At 57.5% G+C, this 19,726-nt stretch overlaps 3 protein-coding genes across 7 annotated transcripts in view; 2 read left to right on the top strand and 1 right to left on the bottom strand.

Moving 5' to 3' along the window:
- Positions 1–11: 11 nt before the first annotated feature.
- Positions 12–4,801, top strand: LOC103533194 (acylamino-acid-releasing enzyme). Its single transcript, XM_030458344.1, has 22 exons — positions 12–99; positions 190–298; positions 370–496; positions 601–682; positions 781–856; positions 984–1,126; positions 1,435–1,572; positions 1,646–1,737; positions 1,847–1,887; positions 1,960–2,081; positions 2,214–2,274; positions 2,362–2,456; positions 2,540–2,591; positions 2,665–2,753; positions 3,063–3,180; positions 3,344–3,421; positions 3,494–3,574; positions 3,654–3,742; positions 3,864–4,054; positions 4,137–4,239; positions 4,306–4,412; positions 4,491–4,801. The coding sequence occupies exons 1-22, from the start codon at positions 70–72 to the stop codon at positions 4,627–4,629; spliced, it is 2,163 nt and encodes a 720-aa protein (XP_030314204.1). The 5' UTR covers positions 12–69; the 3' UTR covers positions 4,630–4,801.
- On the bottom strand, positions 4,786–9,364 carry MST1 (macrophage stimulating 1). Of its 5 annotated transcripts, none has more exons than XM_030458345.1 (18): positions 9,253–9,364; positions 8,773–8,914; positions 8,535–8,647; positions 8,299–8,413; positions 7,951–8,090; positions 7,758–7,878; positions 7,539–7,657; positions 7,291–7,456; positions 7,061–7,191; positions 6,888–6,990; positions 6,501–6,637; positions 6,370–6,405; positions 6,183–6,294; positions 6,029–6,106; positions 5,815–5,961; positions 5,623–5,729; positions 5,102–5,241; positions 4,786–5,016 (listed from the first exon to the last, which is right to left on the bottom strand). In XM_030458345.1, the coding sequence occupies exons 1-18, from the start codon at positions 9,302–9,304 to the stop codon at positions 4,855–4,857; spliced, it is 2,121 nt and encodes a 706-aa protein (XP_030314205.1). In that variant the 5' UTR covers positions 9,305–9,364; the 3' UTR covers positions 4,786–4,854. The 5 variants fall into 5 exon arrangements, with proteins under 5 accessions (XP_030314205.1, XP_030314207.1, XP_030314206.1 ...); XM_030458347.1 differs by having other exon boundaries at positions 7,291–7,453; XM_030458346.1 differs by having other exon boundaries at positions 7,951–8,087.
- Positions 9,365–9,685: 321 nt separating this feature from the next.
- Positions 9,686–19,726, top strand: part of DAG1 (dystroglycan 1) — a 51,432-nt gene continuing 41,391 nt past the window's right edge. Inside the window, 1 exon segment of the mRNA XM_030458342.1 lies at positions 9,686–9,768. The gene's annotated coding sequence lies outside the window, so the exon portion shown is untranslated.

Below are 19,726 nucleotides of genomic sequence, written 5' to 3'. Positions count from 1 at the left end.
CGCGATTTGGCAGCCCGCCTGCAGACAAGCGGCAGGCGCCAGCGGCTCAGCGTAGCAGAGCAAAGCCCCATGGCCTCGGTGATCGAGTGGGGTGCAGAGGTGGGCAAGGGGGCACTGCCCTGTTTGAAGGGCTGGGTACGGGCAGAGCACTAAGCTGACCCCCACCAGCTTGCCTCTCCCCCTGCCCAGGCAGCGGGCAGCCCCGCCGCCTGCTACCGGGAGCTGAGCCGGTTCCCTGCCGTCACTCGTGCTGCCCTGGGGGCCCCCGCGGGGGGACAGACCTTCCTGCTCTACACTGGTGAGTTGGGGGGCTCGGGCACCCCAGTGGTCCGGGCCGGTGGGGCTGGCGCTGATATTCCCCTCCCGCAGAGTGCAGCCGGCCCGACCTGTCCCGCCGCCGGCTCCTGCGCTTCAGCCGCCACTACAGCCTGTGGCACACCGGCGATGGCGGCATCACCGTCAGCCGGGCCGCGCTCAGCGCCGAGATCCACCACCAGTACGGCCCAGACGGGTGTGGGAGGGGGCGGTATGGCTACTGCCTGTGGTGTGGCCAGTGCCCATGGCATGGCCAATGGCCGCAGCCCACGCTCCCGCCCACAGGCTCCTCAGCCAGGACTCGCCCTCCGGGCAGCACCGTGCCGTGCTCAGCCGGTGCCCGCGGCAGGGCCACGAGTTGCTGGAGGTAATGCTATGGGGGATCAGCGGGATAGCCAAAGTGCCAGCATAGGCGGCGGCTGTGCCACAGCTGTGATGTGGCAGTGCTGACCCCACTTTCCCCAGGTGTGGGGCACCAGCGGGCGCAGCCACAGTGTGGACCTCACGGCACTGGGGAAGCACGGGGAGGTCTACACAGAGGGTAGGACCCCTTCCCCACCCCTCTCCACCACACCCGTGAGTGTGGCACGGGCTGGTTGCCCTGGTGCCTGCCCAGTGCCCAGCTGTGCCTGTGCTGGGCTGGGGTTTGGTACCTCTTACCATGCCAGGACCCTTTGCCTGCCTGGCCTGGTCCCACTCAGAGATGCGGCTGCTTTATGTGTCTGAGAAGAGCCAGCCCAAACCACGGCCCCCCTGCCCCTGGGATGTTCCAGGGGCAATCTGGCTGGCCGAGGAGGACAACAATGAGGAGGTGGGTTACATGCCCCATAAGCATGCTGTGCACCCACAAAAGTGCTGTGCACCCCATGAGCATGCCATGCATACTGTGAGCATGCTACATGCTCCAAGGTCACCCCATGCACCCCATAAGTGTGCCATACACCCCATGAGCATGCTTTGTGTCCCATGAGTATACTGTGCAGCCTGTGAGTGTGACATGCTTGCCATGAGCATGTCATATGCCCCGTGAGGATGCTGTGTACCCTGTGAGCATGCCAGACATCCCCTGAGCATGCCATATGTGGAGCTGGCCATGGGGCTGATGGGGCTGTGCTGCAGGGGGAGCAGTTCCTGTACCGCGAGGACTGGGGAGAGATGCTGACCACCCGCAGCGTGCCCGTCCTCTGCACCCTGGACATGGAGGGCAGCAGCATCTCGGTGCTGGAGGGCATCCCAGAACACCTCTCCCCTGGCCAGGTCAGGACAGGGAATGGGGAGACTTCCTGGGGGACCAGCCCAGGGCTGTGGGATGAGCCAGGTTGTCGCACAGGCCTTGTGGTCTCCAGGTGACCGTGGTGTGGTGTTCGTGGGCTGGTGGCATGAGCCCTTCCGCCTGGGGCTGAGCGCTTGCTCCAACAGGAGGTGGGTCCCCCTTGGGGGAGCACCCAGCCTCGTGCTGGAATGCCCACCCTGTGCCAGATGGGCTCAGCACAGCTGCAGGGCTCCAGCCTGACCCACACCTCCTCTCCAGATCAGGGATTTTCCACCTGGACCTGGCCAGTGGGAACTGTGGTGAGTGCCAGGGATGCAGGGGGTGCCTGGGTCCCTGGGGGTCCCCGGGGTGCTGACCCCCTGCCCCTGCAGAGCTACTGTCAACTGAGCACAGAGCTGCCTTCTCCCCCCGGCTGAGCCCTGATGGGCACCACCTGCTCTACTTGGAGGGGGCACTGGGAGGGCCCCACCGGCAGTGCCTGCGTCTGTGCATGGTGAGAGGCCCTGGGGTTGCTGGACATGGCTGTGCTGCCAATAGTGCCCAGCCATGCTAGGGTGGGCTCGGACCCCTCTCCCCTGCCTCAGTTTCCCCGGGTGGGCTGTCCCAACCTGCTGGCTCTCCCCAGCTCTCCTGGCAGACAAGGCAGATCGTGACGGTCCTTGATGTGGTGCAGGAGCCCACAGAGGGTGAGGGCAACAGAGTGGACAGGACTGGGCACGCTCCCAGGAGGGTTCCCATGGCTCCATCTCACAATCACTCTGTCCCCCTGGCAGCCTTCACTGGGCTCTACAGGGAGACACTGCCACCACGGTGCTGGGCAGCTGACAGCCGTCGAGTTGTGCTGGGAACCCCGCAGCGGAGCCGCACTGTGAGCCCCGGGGACAGAGGGGAGAGGGATGTGACCCTTATGCCCCACAGTGACACTGCTGCCTGTGCTCTGCCCCCTTGCAGGACCTGCTTCTTGTGGACACAGAGACTGCAACTGTCACCAACCTCACAGCAGGTATGTGTCACCAAACTGCCCGCAGTGCCCAGGTGAGCATCTGCAAGTGTCAGTGTGCTCTCTCTCTCCTCAGGGTCACCTGAAGGCTGCTGGGAGCTGCTCACACTCCAGTGGGACCTGCTGGTGGCCACCTGCTCAGCCCCACACCGTCCACATAACCTGGTGAGCAAGAGCACCATGTGATGCAATGTGGTATGGCATGGTACGGCACAGCAACAGACAGCCAGGCACAGCACAGCCTGGCACAGAATTGCACAGCATGGCATGGCACAGCCACATCACAGTGTGGCAAGGGACAGCAGAACCTGGCACAGTGTGTCAGGGTCAGGTAGAGTATGGCACAGCCAAGGACAGCACAGCAAGGCACAGGGCAGTATGAGTAGGCACAACATGGCAGAGGATGGCACCACACAGGATGGCAGAGGATAGCAAGCTGCCCTGTGCCCGATGCCACCCACTGCCCTTCTCCAGGTGGTAGCTGTGCTGCCACCAGCAGGTCAGGAGCTGCCCCTCCGCTGGGTGCCTGTGGAGGACACCCCAATGGTACCTGGTGTCACCTGGAAGACCCTGACAGTCCAACCACCCTGCAGTGAGCAGAGCTCAGCTGGGCTTGATGAGCACCTGGGGGTCCCTGTCGCACCGGGGTGCTGGGTGACAGGGACCCTTGGGTGTGGGGGTGGGCTAGGGTTTGGTTTGGGAGTGGGCGGGGGTGCTGGGTGATGGGTGCTGATGGGACCCCTTCCCTGGCACAGCTGCCAAGCCCTTCGAGGCCCTCCTGCTGAGCCCATCAGACAGCACCGTGCCACACCCCCTGGTCGTGTGTCCCCACGGTGAGTGAGGGGAGAGAGGGGGTTCCCTGGTGGCACTGGTGGCACCGCAGGTGACATCCCTTCTGGCCCCAGGTGGCCCTCACGCTGTCTTTGATGCCCGCTGGCGACCAGGGATGGCTGCACTGTGCCAGCTGGGCTTTGCTGTGCTCCTGGGTGAGTGTCAGAGGGCCGGGGGTTACGTGACACCCATGCTCCAGCAGTGACATGGCACCCATGGCCTTTGTATCCCCAGTGAACTACCGTGGCTCCCTGGGCTTTGGCCAGGCCAGCATCAACTCCCTGATCTCCCGTGTGGGCGAGCAGGATGTGGCAGACACCCAGGTGAGGGGCACAGGGCTGGGGGTCCCAGGGTGTGTGGTGGGTCCTGAGGTTGGGATGCTGATGGTGGGTGATGTGGGATGATGATGGTGGGGTGATGATGATGGGTGCCCCATGGCTGCAGCTGGCAGTGGAGCAGGTCCTGCGCAGCGAGGCCCTGGACCCACACCGCCTGGCCCTGCTGGCCGGCTCCCATGGAGCCTTCATTGCCCTCCACCTCCTCACCCACGAGCCCAAGCGCTACCGAGCCTGTGCCCTGCGCAGCCCTGTCTCCAACCTGCCTGCACTGCTGGGTACCTCTGACATCCCTGACTGGTGAGTGCCACCCCCACCTGTGCTGTGCCATGCCACACCACAGCACATCCCCACAGCACCCACCAGCACCTCTGTGACACAGGCGATACACCTCCCTGGGGCTGCCCTACTCCTTTGAGCGGGTGCCCTGCACTGAGGACATGGCTGCCATGCTGCTCCGTTCACCCATCGCTCAGGCAGCCCAGGTAAGGCAGGGGTAGGGTGGGTGTGGGGTATCGGGCGCTGGGCACCCACTGCTGTCCATGCCGCAGGTTCGGACACCGGTGCTGCTGTGCGTGGGTGCTCGTGATCGGCGTGTCAGCCCCACACAGGCACTGGAGCTGTACCGGGTGCTGCGGGCCAGGGGGGTGCCAGCACGGTAAGTGAGATGCAGGGGGTTGGGAGCAGGGAGGGACCCTGAGGGTGCCAGCTAAGCATCCTCCGTCCTGCCTCGCAGGCTGCTGTGGTACCCAGAGGGCGGCCACGCGCTGACCGGCGTGGAGACAGAGGCCAATGTCTTCAGGAACTGTGCCCGCTGGTTCCTTCAGCACCTGGGGCAGCCCCAGCAGGGTGGGACAGGCCAGCACAGCCCCTAGTGCCCTCGGTGGCCCTGCCGCTGTGCCAGCCTGGGGTGACCATTGGCCCCAGGGACCACAGCAGGAACAGAGGTGGATGGAGTGAGCACAGCCAGGGCAGGATGGGATGTGGGTTGGGGTTTGGCATTAAATAAATGAGCAGGACCCCAGGCAGTGTCAGTCCCTGAAGCCATGGCCAGGCCTTTATTGCATGGCACAGTTGTGCCTGGCTGGGGCTGAGCCAGCTCAGCCCATCTTCATCACCTTGTGGATCCAGTCAGCGTAGAGGGAGACACGGATGAAGAGGGAGGGCTGATCGGTGCGGGCGCATACGCGGGAGGGGGTGATCACCCCCTCCAGCACCCAGCAGTCTGCAGTGAGGCAGGCCAGCGGCCCTCCATAATCCCCCTGCAGCACCCAGAGAGCAGTGGTGTCACACTGCTGCTGCTGGTGCCCAGGGGATACCCAAGGTGAGGTCCCCATCCCAGCTCACCTCGCAGGCCCCCACCCCAGCACGCAGTGGGGCCGTGCACAGCTCGCTCTCCTTCAGGCGCCCACGCAGCGCTGCGTGGCACTCGCCATGGGCCAGCACCGGCAGCCGCGCCACGTTCAGCATGCTGCCATCCCCCGTGCCTGCGGGCAGTAAGCGTGTGGGGCAGCTGGGGCATGGGCTGGGGGTGCTGGGGTAGGGGATGCTGTGGAAGGGGGAGATGGCATTGACAGAGGGCATCGTGGCAGAGGGGTGCCATGGGTGGGGTCACACTACATGTGAGGGGGAACAGTGAGGGCAGGATTATCATGGAAAGGGAATGGTGTGGGCAGGGAGATGTCATGGGCAGGGAAATGTATGGGCAGAATGGCATGGGCAGGAAAATGCCATGGAAGAGAGATGACATGGAATTGGATGCTGCAAGCAGGGAGATACCAGGGACATGGAATACTTCAAGCAGCAGGGTGCTATGAGCAAGGGGATGCCATTTCAGGGAAATGGCATAGGATGCCCACAGCAGGTACCTCTGGTTTCTCCCCAGCCAGCGATCTCACAGAGGGTGCCAGCAGGCACAATGTAGCGCTCGGGTGGCAGGCAGATCAGGGCCACGCGTGTGTTCAGTGTGGCTGGCCTGCAGTGAGAGGGGCAGCAGGAGATGGTTGATGCCCAGTCCGGGGGCAGCAGGGCATGGCAGGGGATGGGGCAGGGCCCCTCACCTCGCCAGCTGCAGCATCACCAGCTGGGACTCGGAGGGGCCACAAACGATCCGTGCGATGGGGATGGTCTGCTGGTCAGGGTCCCCAGGGCCAGGGTCCTTGAAGAGTGTCCCCAGCTGTACCTCGTAGCCCACAAGGTCAGCGTCACTATGGAACAGGGATGTGAGGGTGCAGGGAGCCCCCTGCACCCACACCCTGGCCCCAGGGGACCTACCAGGAAGAGAAGCACTGGCGTGTGCTGATAACCCACTGCTCCTTCACCAGGGACCCCCCGCAGAAGTGCATGCCAGCCCTGTGGAGACAGGGGGTGAGCACCTGGGGGGGTTTGACACCAGCCACGTGGCAGTGCTGGGACAGCACCCACTCACCGGTTGCGGATGCTGACAGTCCAGGGAGAGTTGCCAGGCTGACCGCCAACGATTCGCCCTTTGAGCTGCAGCCTCTCATCCCGCCGGCCGCACTGCTCGAAGGCCACTGTGTCTGAGGGCAGGGTGGGCATTAGCTGTGACCATCACATGGCACCTGCCCCACAGCACACACCCACCCAGCACCCACCTGCATTCTCCAGGATGGACGGCACGGTGTTGCCGGCTGTGGAGAGAAAGCATATGGTGGCATCAGAGCAGGACCCAGCCATCCTGGGGGGACCAAAACCTGTCTTTGCAGGGGTGCAGGTAAGGGCTCACAGCAGGGCTTGATGGCACAGTAGTCAAAAGGGGTGCGGGGATCCATGGTGTAGCACCAGGGGCCATGACTGTCATTATCAGGGTTGCGGCAGTAGTTCTCCTCCAGGTGTGCCTCAGGATGGGTGATGGGTGAGATTCTGCCAGGAGGAAATGATCATCACCATTGCTGTCATCGTCTCCACCCCCATTTCAATCCATGTCATCATCTCCATCTCTATCCCCATTCCCATCCACATCATCATCTCCATCCTCATCCCCATCCATATCTTAATCTCCATCCCCATTCCCACCACCATGCCCATTCCCATCCCATCTCCATCCATATGGAGATCCATGCCCATCCATGTCATCCATGCCCATCCCATCCCCGTTCCCTCGCACACTCACTGGGGTACGTGTGGTGCCTGGGCAGCCCAGGGCTGGCAGGTGATGCCCTTGCGTGTTTTGCTGATGTGGCCATGGTAGTGCTGACCGCGACCATGATAGCACTCTGGGGACAGGCAGGGAGGGCTGGCATCTCCAGCAGGCACCCCAGGGGTAGGTGCCTGGGGGTGGCTCACCTTGGGTGTCCAGCTCGTCAGGGCAGCGGCGGATTTGAAAGCAGAAGGCGATGCGGATGGTAGGGCGAGAGGTGAAGCACCATGGTGCCTCTGAGCCATCGGGATTGCGGCAGTAGTTCTCCTGCAGGTCCCTGGTGGAGGGGGTCATGTGGGTCCCCCCCTGCCCAGCCTGCACCCATGGGTGCTGTCCACTTAGCACCCTTCCTGGGCACATTCCCCCATCCCCTTACTTGCATGGGTACTTCTCAGGCACAAAGTGATGGCGGTGGGGGGTCTGGGCATCCCATCGCTGGCAGGGGATCCCTGACACAGTGACATTCACCCGCCCCCGGTAGCTTTCGCCCTTGCCCCTGAAGCAGCTGGTGGTGATATTGGGGGTTCGTGGGCGTTTCTCTGCTTGTGAGGCAGAGCAGCAGCGTCAGGGTGATACCCATGACACCCAGTCCCAGCCACACGGTGACACTGGCCAGGGCCTTACTGCAGAGGCGGATGTGGCAGAACTCGCGCTCCCGCTCAGGGTCGGTGGTGTAGCACCAAGGCCGCTCCGAGCTGTCAGGGTTGCGGCAGTAGTTGTCATCCAGACCCTTGTCAGGGTACCTGGGATAGAGATGGGAGTGGTGGCTGAGGATGGCACCATCACTGTGGCACCTGGCAGGGCCAGGGGGGGGTGTGCGCTGCCTGGGGCAGGGACCAGTACTTGTTGGGGTGGTAGGGGTGCTTGTGTGGGTGCTGCAGGTCCCAGCGCTGGCACTCTGTCCCCGACTCAGTGTGGTCCACAGTGCCACGATAATCCTCCCCATTGCAGGTCATGCAGACAGCTGCTGACAACCAAGGGGCTCAAGGGGGAGTGACACACATGGCATGGAGCACCCCCAGGCTGTGGCACTCACCATCCTCACACTTCTTGATGCCACAACTCTGGTGACGGATGTTTGGGTCAACAGTGTAACACCATGGGCCCCGCTTGTCCCGGTCAGGGTTTCGGCAGTAATTCTCCTCCAGCCCATTGCGGGGGGATGGCAGGAACCTGCTGGTGGCGGGGTGGCTAGGAGGGCTGCTGGGAGCCCCTCACGGTGGGGTGGGCACAGCCACAGTGGTGTGCCCACCCCTGGTCACTGCTATTGCCCCCACACTGTCCCCATTGACCCAATGCTGCTACCACTATCCCCATACTGCCTGACGCTAGCCCATTCCCTGGTGCCCCACACTGCCCAGGGCAGCAGGGGACACGGGGCCACCTGTGGTCGTGGGGTGTGGTTGCTTGCCAGTGCTGGCAGCGCAGCCCCTTCTCCGTGGTGGCCCGGGTGCCACGGTAGCTGGTGCCATCAGCCACGATGCAGTCCCGCAGGTAGTCTGGGCAGAGCCGGGCACCACATCAGAACCCCATGGCCGAGCCAGGGCAGTGGGAACCCTGCAGTGGGTGGCACGTGCCCAGTCTGTGTTGTGCCCATGCCCACCCACAGCACCAGCCCACCTTTCTTCTGGTACAGGTCGTAGTGGATGTTTTTCTGAAGCTGGACATGGGGCGAGTGCTGGGTCCAAGGTAGCAGCTGGCACAGCTGACCCTGCCGGTCGTGGTGGAAAGCCCTGGGAGGCACAGCGGGAGTCTGGCACGGTGGGTCCCGTGGGAGCACACATGAGCTCCAAGCACCCACGCACATGGAGTGACTCCGGTATCACAGACCCACGCACACCCACCACTTCCCGCTCACCGGCAGGTCCGGCTGGCGGCACAGCGCCGGGCACATTGCTCGGCAGAGCCCGGCTCCGGCAGCAGCAGCAAGGGGGCCGCGGGCGCTGCCAGCAGCTCGGTGGCTCGAAGGCGCTGGAAGTCATTGAGGGGCGAGCGGTGGCCTGGGGAGTGGGGCGGAGTTCAGCGTGCCTGTGGGGCACAGCGGGGACACCTGGGCCCCACAGAGATGGGGACCTCTGCCCCACACCGCATGGGATTCATGTCCCACAGAGCAGTGAGATCCCTGTCCTACAGAGAACAGGATCCCTGCCCCATGGAATGTGGGACCCCTGCCCCACGGAGCAGCAGGATTCATGCCCCATGGAGCAGTGGGACTCCAGCCCTACAAAGCAGGGTGTCCGAGCCCTCCGCCGCAGAGGTCTCCAGCTCTTGGCCCCAGCCCTGCCCCGCACCCCCAGCCCCCACGGCAGCCCCAGAGCGGTTCAGCCCGGGGCCCTACCTGAGCCCAGGGCCGCGGCCAGGGCGAGCAGGACCCCCAGCACGGGCTGCATGGCGGCCGCCCCGCGTCCCCGGGCTGCTGGAGCGCGGGGCCGACCTAGGGCAAATATTTACCCGGTGGCCCGGGGCCAGGCGGGGCCGGGGTCACCGCCACAGGGGGCGAGAGGGGGCGGGGCTCGGGGCTGGGAGAGGGGCGGGACTTTGCAGGCGAGGGCGTGTCCTGGGGCGGGGCGAGGTGGAGGGCGGGGCCCCGCGGGACGGCGGCAGGGCGCGCGGGGGGGAGGCGGGGCCGCGCGGGCCCAGGTGGGGCGGGGCGGAGAGGGGCGGGGCTGCCGCGGGCCGCGGGCGGCGATTGGCCGCGTCGCGCTCGTGCCGGCGGTTGCTAAGCGCCGGGCGCCCCTCCCCCAGGTACGTGCCCGCGCGGGGTCGCGCTCGCTCCGCGCCGCCCGCTCGGTGCGTCGGGGCCGCTGGCGGCGAGAGCCGGCGGGGAGCGGCCTCCGGGCCCGGCCGTCGCACGGTGAGCAGCCGTGGGGACTCGGGGAGCCGGCCTTGTGCCCGGTAGTGGCGGCGCGGGGATGGGCAGCACCTGCCGGGCCGACCTGCCCTTGGCCTACCGGGCGGGCCGGGCCGGGAACGGCGGCGCGGCCTGAGTTGAGGCGGCGGCGAGCCCGGGGCCTCCCGGTGCGCGGGTAGCGGGGCGGCTCGGCCCGCCCCGCCGCCGCCTCAGCACCCGGCGCGCCCTTCGCGGCCTTGCCGGAGCCGGGCGCGGGCGGCGCCCCGGGCTGGCGGTGGGGTCCAGTCCGTGCTGGCCGCTTGTGTACCCCCGCCGCGGCTTTCCCGCCGCCCCCTGCCCGGCCGCTGCTCGGCCGCCGGCCCGGGCATGGGTGGGCGCCTCCGGAGGTGCCCTGCGGGGTCGGCCCTGCCGGCGGGCGGGTGGCGGAGTGGGCCCAGGGCTCCAAGGGATGGGGCCAGTCGGGCTGTATCGGGTGCGGCGTGGGGCTTCGCTGCAGCCGCCGGCGGGGGAGGTGGGAGCGGCCCCCGGGTCGGCGGTGGCGGCAGTCGGTCCCGGGACGTGCCGTGGGGTGTGCCGGAGTCTGCCTGGGCTGTCCGGGCTGGGCCCAGCGCGGGGCTCCAGTGGCTCTCCCCGGGACCGGCCGGGAGCTTTGCAGGTGTCTGGCGGGGCCAGGGGGGTTCTGGGCGGGCGTGGTGGGGCAGCCCCTCGGCCCTCACCCGTCTTCGGGATGGGCTCACGCAGGGAGCTCTGGGCTAAGCCCTCGTATCCCGGGGCACCACCCTGCAGGCATGCCTGAGAGCAGAGCCTGTTCCAGGCACCGCTGACCCACAGTTCAGCTTTTCAGTCAGTCAGTGCTTCGGCTGACTAAATACGGGTAAGTAAGTTTTGCTGAACAAAAAGGCATAAAAGCAGAATGTTCCCTGGCCTCTCTGGCTCCTCAGAAGCAACAGGCTGTGGAGCAGCTTGCCCCGTGCCCGATCAGTCAGCGAGGATGTGCTTAGCCAGTTTGGCCACAGCTTTGCAGGCTGTAAACCCCCCGTGTGTGCTTTCAGAGCCTAAGCTGGTCTGTGTTTCTGAGAGGAGGGGGATAGGAAGATGCAGGCAGGGCACAGTCACACCCTGGGGTGGTGTGTCTCCCCTGGTTCCAGGAGTTTTGGGCTCCTAGACTTGGGAAAATGGCATTCGCATCGCTTGCTTGTCCAAAATGAAATAAAATCCTCTCCTTTGTATGAAAAGACCAAATATTGGCTAATCTGCTCTCAGCTCCTCTTAGTCAGGGGTTTCTTTCCTCTGCCTGCTGCTGTTAGAGGATGACTGCTAGCATCTCTTTCCTTGGGGATACTTGCCATCACAAAATTAGCTGTTTAACCTTCTATATGCAATGCTGTGCCTTCCCATCCATAGCTTTACCAATTCCTTACCTCTCTTCCAGAGTTTCTAGTTCAGCATAGGTCTCTTCACTGTCTCTGTCTCTATTCCGAGCATCCTAAACCACTTACTCATTCTTCCCAATGCTTGTCATTGCACTCTTCTAAATATAGGGTAGTATGCCAACAGGAGAAGCTTGAGAGCAAGCTGAAGTGCTGGGAACACCACTGTTTACTCAGAGGAGTAATCAGCAAAGCCTGGCTGATTCCGGGTCATGCTGTCTTCTTGCTGCAGGAGTTTGTGCTCACTTCTTTGGGAGCTGGCACAAAGTCTTTAATAACTAAAAGATGTGGACAGCACATGCTAGTTTAGAAATGCCCATTTCTTCCACCATTGTGTAAAGTGGTAGTAAATCCTGCCTATATTGTTGGTACTAGGCCTGAAGAGTTGGCAAAAGCTCTGGGGCTGATACCAGTAAAGGTGTTCTGCAACTCACTCTGTTCCAGTAGGTTTTATGTGATTTTTTTTTTTTTCTTAACCTCAAGCATTCCTCTGCTTTTGGAAATGGCTGGTGCTCATTGCTAGCTCGAGTGCTGCATGTCCACCTCTCTCTTCTCTCCTTTCTCCCTGCCTGGTGCCCTGGGCTTGGCTGCAACCAGAAGTGAAGGAAGATGTGTGGCAGGTAGAGTGAGACTTGTTTCTAGCTTCAGTGGTAAAGTGCATGGCTAGAAACGTCTCAGAGCTCTGACTGTAACTTATCTGGAGGAATTCTGGTGTGCCTGGTCACAGAACTGTCCCCTGGCAGCGAGGGGGTAAGGTTGGCGGGAGCTCTGCCTCCTGCTGGTGTGAGTGTGCCAGCTGACAGGCATCAGAGGTGCTTTGCACTGAAAACCATCGTGTCCCACTTGGGCCTGAAGAGAAGGGGACCTCATGGCTGCAGCAGCAAGGTCCTGCAGGAATTTTCACACTTTAGTGTGTGTGGCACAGGTGTGAGGTGCTCCAGGGATGGTGTTGTCTTGTTTTTTCCATCTCCTATGGTGAGATAAAAAGAGAGATTGTCCTGGAGAGATGTCTGGGTGCTGTGCCAGCCTGGGGAGGAACTCCAGCTGATGGGAGTAAAACTGTCTGTCTGGTTTCAGCAGTGACATGACAGTTATCTGGAAGGTTTTATTGCAAGGATAGTTTTGGGTGATGTGTGGCTTCCTACTGTTAGCTGAGGAGTAGTATGGAGGATTTAATTCTAGTAATGATTAATTTCAATAAGGAAAATGCAAACTCTGGAATCTCCTTGGGCAAGCAGGGGTCATGTAAATAACTGCCTCTGGCATTCTTTGTGGTGCTTGCAGACTGTCTACCAATTACTTCTAGTCTCTTGCTGAATCAGTGGGAGGCTGTTGCTCCTTGAGCTCTGAGGACTTCAGCAGTGATTTGGGCAAAATACAAATAAACACAGTTGGATGGATTGACCTAACGTATCTGAGGTCTTGGTATGCTGAAAATGTTTGTTCTTAGGATGTTTGTGCAGTGTAGAGAGCTCTGTACCTTAAACCCTATTTGCAGAGAACCGTGACCATGCGTAACCCGTGAAAAATAAAGGATCAGCTCAAAGAATCTCTGCTTTTAGGGCTGGTTCTGTGAGGTTGGATGCTTGGAGCAAACTACTAAGGTGCTGCTGGATGGAAAGTTAACACATCAGCCTGCCTGACTGCATTAGGTATGTGCACTACATTGTCTTGTTTCTATTTGTTTATCTTCCTGCTCTCATCTGTTGTCTTATACTGTCACCGGTTCAGCTTTCCTGGGGTAAAATTTTTAGCTTGCCATTGGGAAAGATGGCTATATATATTTGATGTCACTGCTTTTCTTTGTTGCTGCATTTTTCATGAGTGTCTCAGCTGATCTGCTGCTGCAGTGCTGTCCACAGGAGCTGATCCAGGTCCCCTGGACAGGTAGGTTTGCTCCTTTCCTGGTACAGGTGCCTGCTGGGCCCATGAGCTGGTCACCTGGGACACCCAGCAAGCTGCCTGTGCTGTGTGGTGTGCTGGGTGTCTGATGATGAGGAGATAGGGCAGGGTGTCAGGCATGGCTTTGTTCAGGAGGTGGGAATTAGTGGGGACCTGTTCTGTTGGCAGTGACCTGCTTAGATGGGCAAGTGTGCCTTGTGCCACCCACAACTTGGGCGAAAATTGGAGCTTCTTGCCTGATGGTAGCTTCTGCCTGAGTTACTATTTGGGGTGTGAGTGGTACCAGGCACATGAGGAATGCATTCTTGTCCTGAGTGTCTTGTCCTGCTCAAGGTCACACAGCAGTGCTGGCTTCTGCAAGCCAGGCTTGATGCAGGCTAGGAAATTCCCTGGAATCTCTTCCAACAGTGGCAGTGCCGGACTTGTGGCTCTCCTGTGTCCTTGGGCAGCGTGCTGGGACCTGAGAGCTGGAGGGGCTGCTGAGCTACCTGTGCTCCCACAGCTCCTTGTGGTGGCCCTTGCATGTGTCCATCTGCAGAGAGCTCACAGCAGCCCCACCAAACACAAATAGTGTTCTGCCATGTGGCCTCCCGAGCTGTCACTGCTGGCAACATCCATCCCAGTGACAGTGCCACCACCACCACCCCTGTGAGGCACCATGAGCCACAGAGTGCAGTGCATGGGGTGGCTGAGCTGAGGGAAGGCTCTGCTTATGGAAGGGTGAGGTCTGACCTCTGGGCATGTGGGTGTGTTGTTTGCAGTCTTTTCGCTGAGCTGTTTGGGTTGGTTTTTTTTTCCCCCTTGGGTTAACTTAGTGCAAATTAGTAACCTAAAGTGTCCATGGAAGGAGCTTGTAAATGTCCCAGCCAGATGGAGCCTGTCAACATCCTGGCAGTGCAGGTGGAAAGGAACCAAGGCCCAGGGTAGAGAAGGGAGAGGTGGACATGGTCACAGTGCTGGAGTGTGGTGGGTTAGTTCAGGACAAGCAGTTAACTCAGCCAGCCTCATGGCTTGGTGTTCTTAAAAGGGCCCTTCTCTTTCTCTGCCCTCTTGCCTCCTCCCACATGCCAGCTGTGGTGCCGAGCTGATGCACTGGTGAACTAATCCTGCTAACTTGGCATAAAACTGTTCCTTTTTTCAGCTAGACCCTTTCTTCACTGGCTTAGCAAAGTAATTGAGGGGGAGCTGGACCATCCTCAGAGGCAGGGAGCCATTGTGTCAGCAGAGCTCTCCCTTGGAACAGGTCTCTTAGCCAAAAGTGATGCTTTCTTCCTCAGAGTTGAGTTGTCCCCTGTGGTTTCACTGGCCTTCAGGTATCCTCTAGGTCTGAAGAGTAATTCTTGATGGGATTCAAAGCACATTTTCTCTGGCAGACCTTCACATGGGGCTTCAGAACAATGGTAGAACTTGCCCCAGCCTTGTAGGTAGGCAATGTTTGTCTTTGTTTTGGGTTTTCCTTTAGCAAAGTAGACTCCTTGCCTCATCTGACCTCTAAAGTGATATCTGAATGAAGGTTCCCACTGATAACTTTTTTTCCCCTTTTCTTGTGTTGTGGTCTGACCACAGTTCTCAGCTGTGGCATTTGCCATCACTGCAACCCCAGGCAAGGGAATAGTCTGTATTTTCTACTGTGCTTTCTGAGAAGGGCTCAATTCACAGATGGTTGCATGGGCAGCTTCAGAAATATTTTGTATCCTGCCTCCTTGGAGCTTTCCAACAAATTGGCTTAGAAGCTTTTTCAAGCAATACTTGATTTTGCAAATGCTCCTCAGTAAGGACCTGATGAGCGGCATTCCTCCCCTCCCTCCTTGGGGGCTGAAAAACTGATTACGGGAGAGGTTTCAGTTTACTCAAGCATAGTTATAGGTCATGGGAGTGCTGAATGCATATTGGGGATGAATTCACACTGAGTCTTTTCTGTTTTTTGAACTAGATTGTCCATTTAGACTTTGTAAAGCTTAATCTTCTGTGAAGTGTGTTCCTATAGGGCGTGGATTAGCATTCAGTAATTTTGATGAGTTTCCAGTAGCAGATACTGATCATTTTGTATCAGTCCCAAGGGCTAAGGATTGATTTTTGGATGAGCTTGAGTAAGAAGAGGCTGGGTGATAGTTTGAACCAGCAGTTTTCTACTCGAGTGTTGAATTACAAGTGAATGTGAAGCGTTATGTCACTGTCATAACTTCAGACTGTGACATGGAGGCTGTCTGTGCTGCTGCTCCCTCACTAGGGTGGCACTGCTTAGGCTTCTTCCCTCTGCCTTGTGCAAGATCAGACTCAGGATGGACTCTTCCAGGCTCTTGGGAAGTGTATCTTCCCAGAGATCCTGTGGGGTTCCCAAAGGATTTCCTTGTGTTCACAAGGCTTTGGGACTTTTCAGTTACGGGCAAGAGGGACCAAGACTGGCAGACAAAAACACTCTTTCTTTAGTGCTCAGTGATTTGGCTGCTCAAATATTGCTTTAATCAAAATGGAAACAGTTGCTGAGTTTTTCCAGTGTGGCTTCTGTGCCTCTTCTGTGAATTTACTCTCTGCAGCAGCCCTTCAGTACTGGTCTCTAGCTGAGAGTTTCCTCTCCAGCAAGGAAACGTTCCATGAGGCCCTCTCTAAATATTGCTGAAACAATGTGTAGAAATTTAAGTTGAGATCTTCTGTTGTCTTTGTGGCTGAGATTCCTACAGGAAAACCCTATGCAAGTGTGGGCTTCTATGAGAGGTGTAAGTGTGTATGGATACTGAATGCTGTGGAACTCCCTTGTCCTCTAAGGCCAAGACCCTCCCTATAGAGCTGCTTCCTCTGAGGGTGAGTACTTTGCTTTTCCCAAAGTAAGGGATTCTTCTAGCAGATGGTTTGGCACTCATCTACAAATGGAGTTTGCCAGTGGAAAATCTTGGCATCAGGATTGCAGTGACGCAAATATTTGAGGCTGCAGTGATTCCCTGCCCTTGTCCCTGAGACTTTCCAGTTAGGTCCTGACACCTGTGGTGTGCCTGAGCTCTCTCTGCTCTAGGAGCTGATTCCTGCATGACAGCCCAAGTGTGGTGTTTTCCCATCCCAAAGGAAATATTTCCAGTGGAATTTTTATGATACTGCCTGAGGCCAGCATTGGAGAATATAAGGTGGTTATTCAAAAACCTTCCCTGAATAAAACTGCAGGATCTTATTGGGAAGATATACAGAATCAGTGTAGCCCTACCTATTTTTCTCTAAAAATTAGACTTGTACCTCCAGAGATGCAGGGTAAAGACTGGCAGGAGGAGACTTTCTCTAGTATTTTTCCTAAAATTCAAACCTCCCTTGTTAATCTGCTCCCAAAATCTTCACCATCTTTCCTTTCTCCTGCATCCTGTCCAGTTAAGACATGTTGGAAAGTATTAATTTCAGTAGTACTGCCAACAACTGAACTTGATAGGCATGAAAAACCAACAAAATTATTTCATTAGTTCTCAGACTGAGTTCACATAAAGTTCTGTCACGGGGTGTTTGTGCACAGGATAGCTGTCATACAGGGTGCTCAGGGGGTCCTGCAAGTCTTGGTGTGGTCACATCATGGATCTGCCCATCTTCTGTGTAATAAAGCATCAGGAAAAGGGCAGTAAATGGTATTTTATCTGGCTGGGTGATGGTAGTATGTAATCCCCTAAATGGACTAACAATCCCACATAATCTAATGTAAAGGTCTGTGCCATGGTGCTGTAGGTGTTTGCATTGTGTCAGTTCAGGTCCCCCAGAGTCACCTGTTTGTCCTCTGTGTGGGGCATTTGGTGCTTGCAGCAGTGTTGGTGAAGCCAGGGCTTTGTGTTTATCGGCATGCCAGCAGCCTTCTGCTGGTTGCTCTTTCTGGAAACATTTTATCACATCTTGGAATAAAGTGTTTGAATATCAAGGGTCAGCATTTAGAGACATAAGGAGTCTGATCTTCTGTGAATAACAGTTGCTGAGAATAAATACAAACCCCTTTCAAAAAGAATTGAGGAAGCTAAAGAAGGGTGTTGTAACCCTACTGCATGCAAAACCCCATGAGCGCTGGGTTGTAAACTGCTTGTAAGAAAAGTATAAGAACAGGGTTTTGTAGCCTAGTGAAAACTTTGTAATCAAAGTGAATGTGAAAAAGGGCTCCATCTGCTACTGACAAAGATGTAAAATTGCATATTGTGCACTTAAAGCACTGAGAAGGCAGCAGTATTCCCCTTCATGGTGATGGTGATAAGCTGGGATGAAAGTTGTGTGCAATTCTGTCTGTTTGAACGTGGCTGTCTGAAGCACTCTGTGATTACCTTGGCTAATATAGGCGTGAGAAGGTTTGCTTAAAAGCCTCCATCATAGGTGGACAAGCTCCTGGAGCCTAGAAGCACAACTCCAGACCTGTGATGTGGTTCAATCACCACCCTCCCCTCAAACCAGCGTCCCAGCCCCTTATTCCTGGAAACTGGAACTTCCACTCTTCCTTCTTCCCACTCTGGTTCTCTGCTGCTGCTCAAAGCCTGAAACATCCTAGTCCTTGGGTGCTCCTGCCTTCCCCCCTGCCCCAACAGAGCTGGAGTCAGGACCTGCAGGGACAGGTCAGGCCATGCATTGCTCACTGGCAGCTCCCAGGAGAGAGGTGTGGTGGTACTGTCCTGCCCTCACAGGAAGGAGCTGTTTCCTGCAGGTCTCCCAGTGCTCTGTGCTTCATTCCGGCATCACCCAGCTCAGCTGCCTCTGACCCTTTTCTCTTCCCTGGTTTCCAGGCTCTTAAAGCTTCTCCCTGTAACTTTGTATGGCAAACTGAGTCCTGTGGACTTGAGGAAAGCCATTTCTTTTAAATATGTTTTTTTCATTGGAAACCATTGCCTTAGTATGATGTTCCAGAAGATCATCTGAGGCAGCTTCTTCTCTGCTTTGTAAAGGAAATCAGAGAACAGAGGAGGCAGTGAGATTTAGGCTTTTATTTTTCCTGAAGTTAAAATGAAAGTAAGATCCTGCAAACAGGGGCAGTTCTGCCCTTGTGCCTTGGCCACACATACCTGCATTTTGCGATGAGTTGGCTGGCTCAGATCCTGCTGGAAGCCCACCACCAGCACGAGGGAGAGCATGGAGAGCAAGTCTGAGTGCAGAGCTCTTTCCTCAGAGTGTCTTTTGGACTGGTGAAGCATGTGGCTTGGTCACTCCAGCTGAGAGCCCGGGGAAGAGTGTTCCATGTGCTGAAGTCCTATTTTCTGGTCATATATGGGAATTCAGTCTGGCTGAGCTAACTCCCAAGGCAAGTGTTTAGGGCTGGGATTCTTCTTTAAGCAGTGACTTAAGATGATGATTCTTTGTGAGGTTTGTTTGGGACCAGCAGTCTCAGGATGTGCCAACTGGAAAAGGTCAGCTGAAGCTGGGAGCTGCCAGGGCACATGGCTGGATGTCTGGTTTAGAGCGAGGAAAAATCACCCTCAAGTATCAGTAGAAGCTGATGGCTCTGCTCAGCAGCCTGAGCTGATCTGTGAGCAGGCTCCCTTCACAGCAGACCCAGACATGTACAGGAGCTGTAAACCCACAGCTCTGCATCTCAACAGAGCAGAAAAGCTGTTTGCTCCCCATTAGGAGTGGAGGAAGAGGCTTGGTGGGAAGCTCACTGACATAAATCTACTCTAAGGAGGTGAGCTTGAGGGACAGCTGGAGTAATTGAAGTGGCCAGTGTCCTCCTGTTGGGGCTTCTTGAGAGCAGCCAGCTGAACTGATTTGCACAGCACTTTTCCAGGCAAAGAGTTGTCCTGTTTAACTCACATCTCCTCAATGGAAAGGAATTGCCTCTGTCAGCAGAGTTGGGAAGTAATTTTTCTTCTTCAGGCTTGGTCGGGAGGGGTTTCCATTTGAACCGTTCTGGGTGTAACTAGTTAAAGATCCTTCTGGAGCAGAAACAACACAAAACATTGCTGCTCCCATCTGGGTGATGATCCTGAACGGAAGCACAGCCTGTTAGGGAAAATGGTGCTAGAGCAGCAGCAGCTGATACTGCCAAGCAGACTGCATTGGTCTCCTGGACCCGTACAAGTTGATGATTTGGAGGCCCTTTATGCAGGAAAGAGGTCTTGCAGCAGTGTCTGGTTCCATTTGCTGTTGGCAGGCTTCAGAGCAGACTCTTGCATAGAAAAGTCACATGAGAAAAGCATTTAATGTATTTTTAGATGTCTTTTAAAGTGGCTTAGTAGCTGAAAAGAAACCTGCTTCAGGTCACTTGCCTGCTTGCAGCAATTTGCCCAGAAGTGCTCAAGTGGACTATTCATGTGGAATAGATCCAGCTAGAGACTTCTGCTGTAGGGGAGTTGCTCTGCATGCCACCAGGATGCAGCTGCCTGTAGGAGGTGGCCCTCGTTGTCACTGTGTGCTGCTTGGATGCTGGTTAGGACAATAGTGGGAAATAATGGGAGATGTCCAGCTGGAACCAGTTTAATTTATTTTTCCCTTTATCTTTTGGAACTGTTTGGATTTTCCTTGGTGACTCTCTACAGTGCTCTTGCATGGCATGGGTTTTTACACGGTCCAGGCTTGGTGTGCTTGGCATCTTGGTTTGAGCTGGTGTTGCTGGCGGATGTCCTGCGTTCCCCTTGTGCTGGTGCAGGGGAAAAGAGTGGTCTTGCAGACCACACATTCAGCCAGGAAGC

Source organism: Calypte anna, chromosome 12 (genome assembly GCF_003957555.1).
Source record: "Calypte anna isolate BGI_N300 chromosome 12, bCalAnn1_v1.p, whole genome shotgun sequence".
Classification (NCBI taxonomy): domain Eukaryota; kingdom Metazoa; phylum Chordata; class Aves; order Apodiformes; family Trochilidae; genus Calypte; species Calypte anna.
The sequence above is the reverse complement of the archived record's forward strand: the minus strand, read 5'-3'. Positions and strand labels throughout refer to the sequence as shown.

Excerpts from the sequence above, each read along its gene's own strand:
- LOC103533194 (XM_030458344.1), top strand. The coding sequence starts at position 70 with ATGGCCTCGGTGATCGAGTGGGGTGCAGAG. Across the intron at positions 1,888-1,959 it reads CCTGGCCAGTGGGAACTGTG|AGCTACTGTCAACTGAGCAC; the intron begins GTGAGTGCCAGG and ends CTGCCCCTGCAG. Across the intron at positions 4,055-4,136 it reads ACCTCTGACATCCCTGACTG|GCGATACACCTCCCTGGGGC; the intron begins GTGAGTGCCACC and ends TCTGTGACACAG.
- MST1 (XM_030458345.1), bottom strand. The coding sequence starts at position 9,304 with ATGCAGCCCGTGCTGGGGGTCCTGCTCGCCCTGGCCGCGGCCCTGGGC. Across the intron at positions 8,091-8,298 it reads ACCACACCCCACGACCACAG|CAGGTTCCTGCCATCCCCCC; the intron begins GTGGCCCCGTGT and ends CCCCGCCACCAG. Across the intron at positions 6,295-6,369 it reads GTCCATCCTGGAGAATGCAG|ACACAGTGGCCTTCGAGCAG; the intron begins GTGGGTGCTGGG and ends CCCTGCCCTCAG.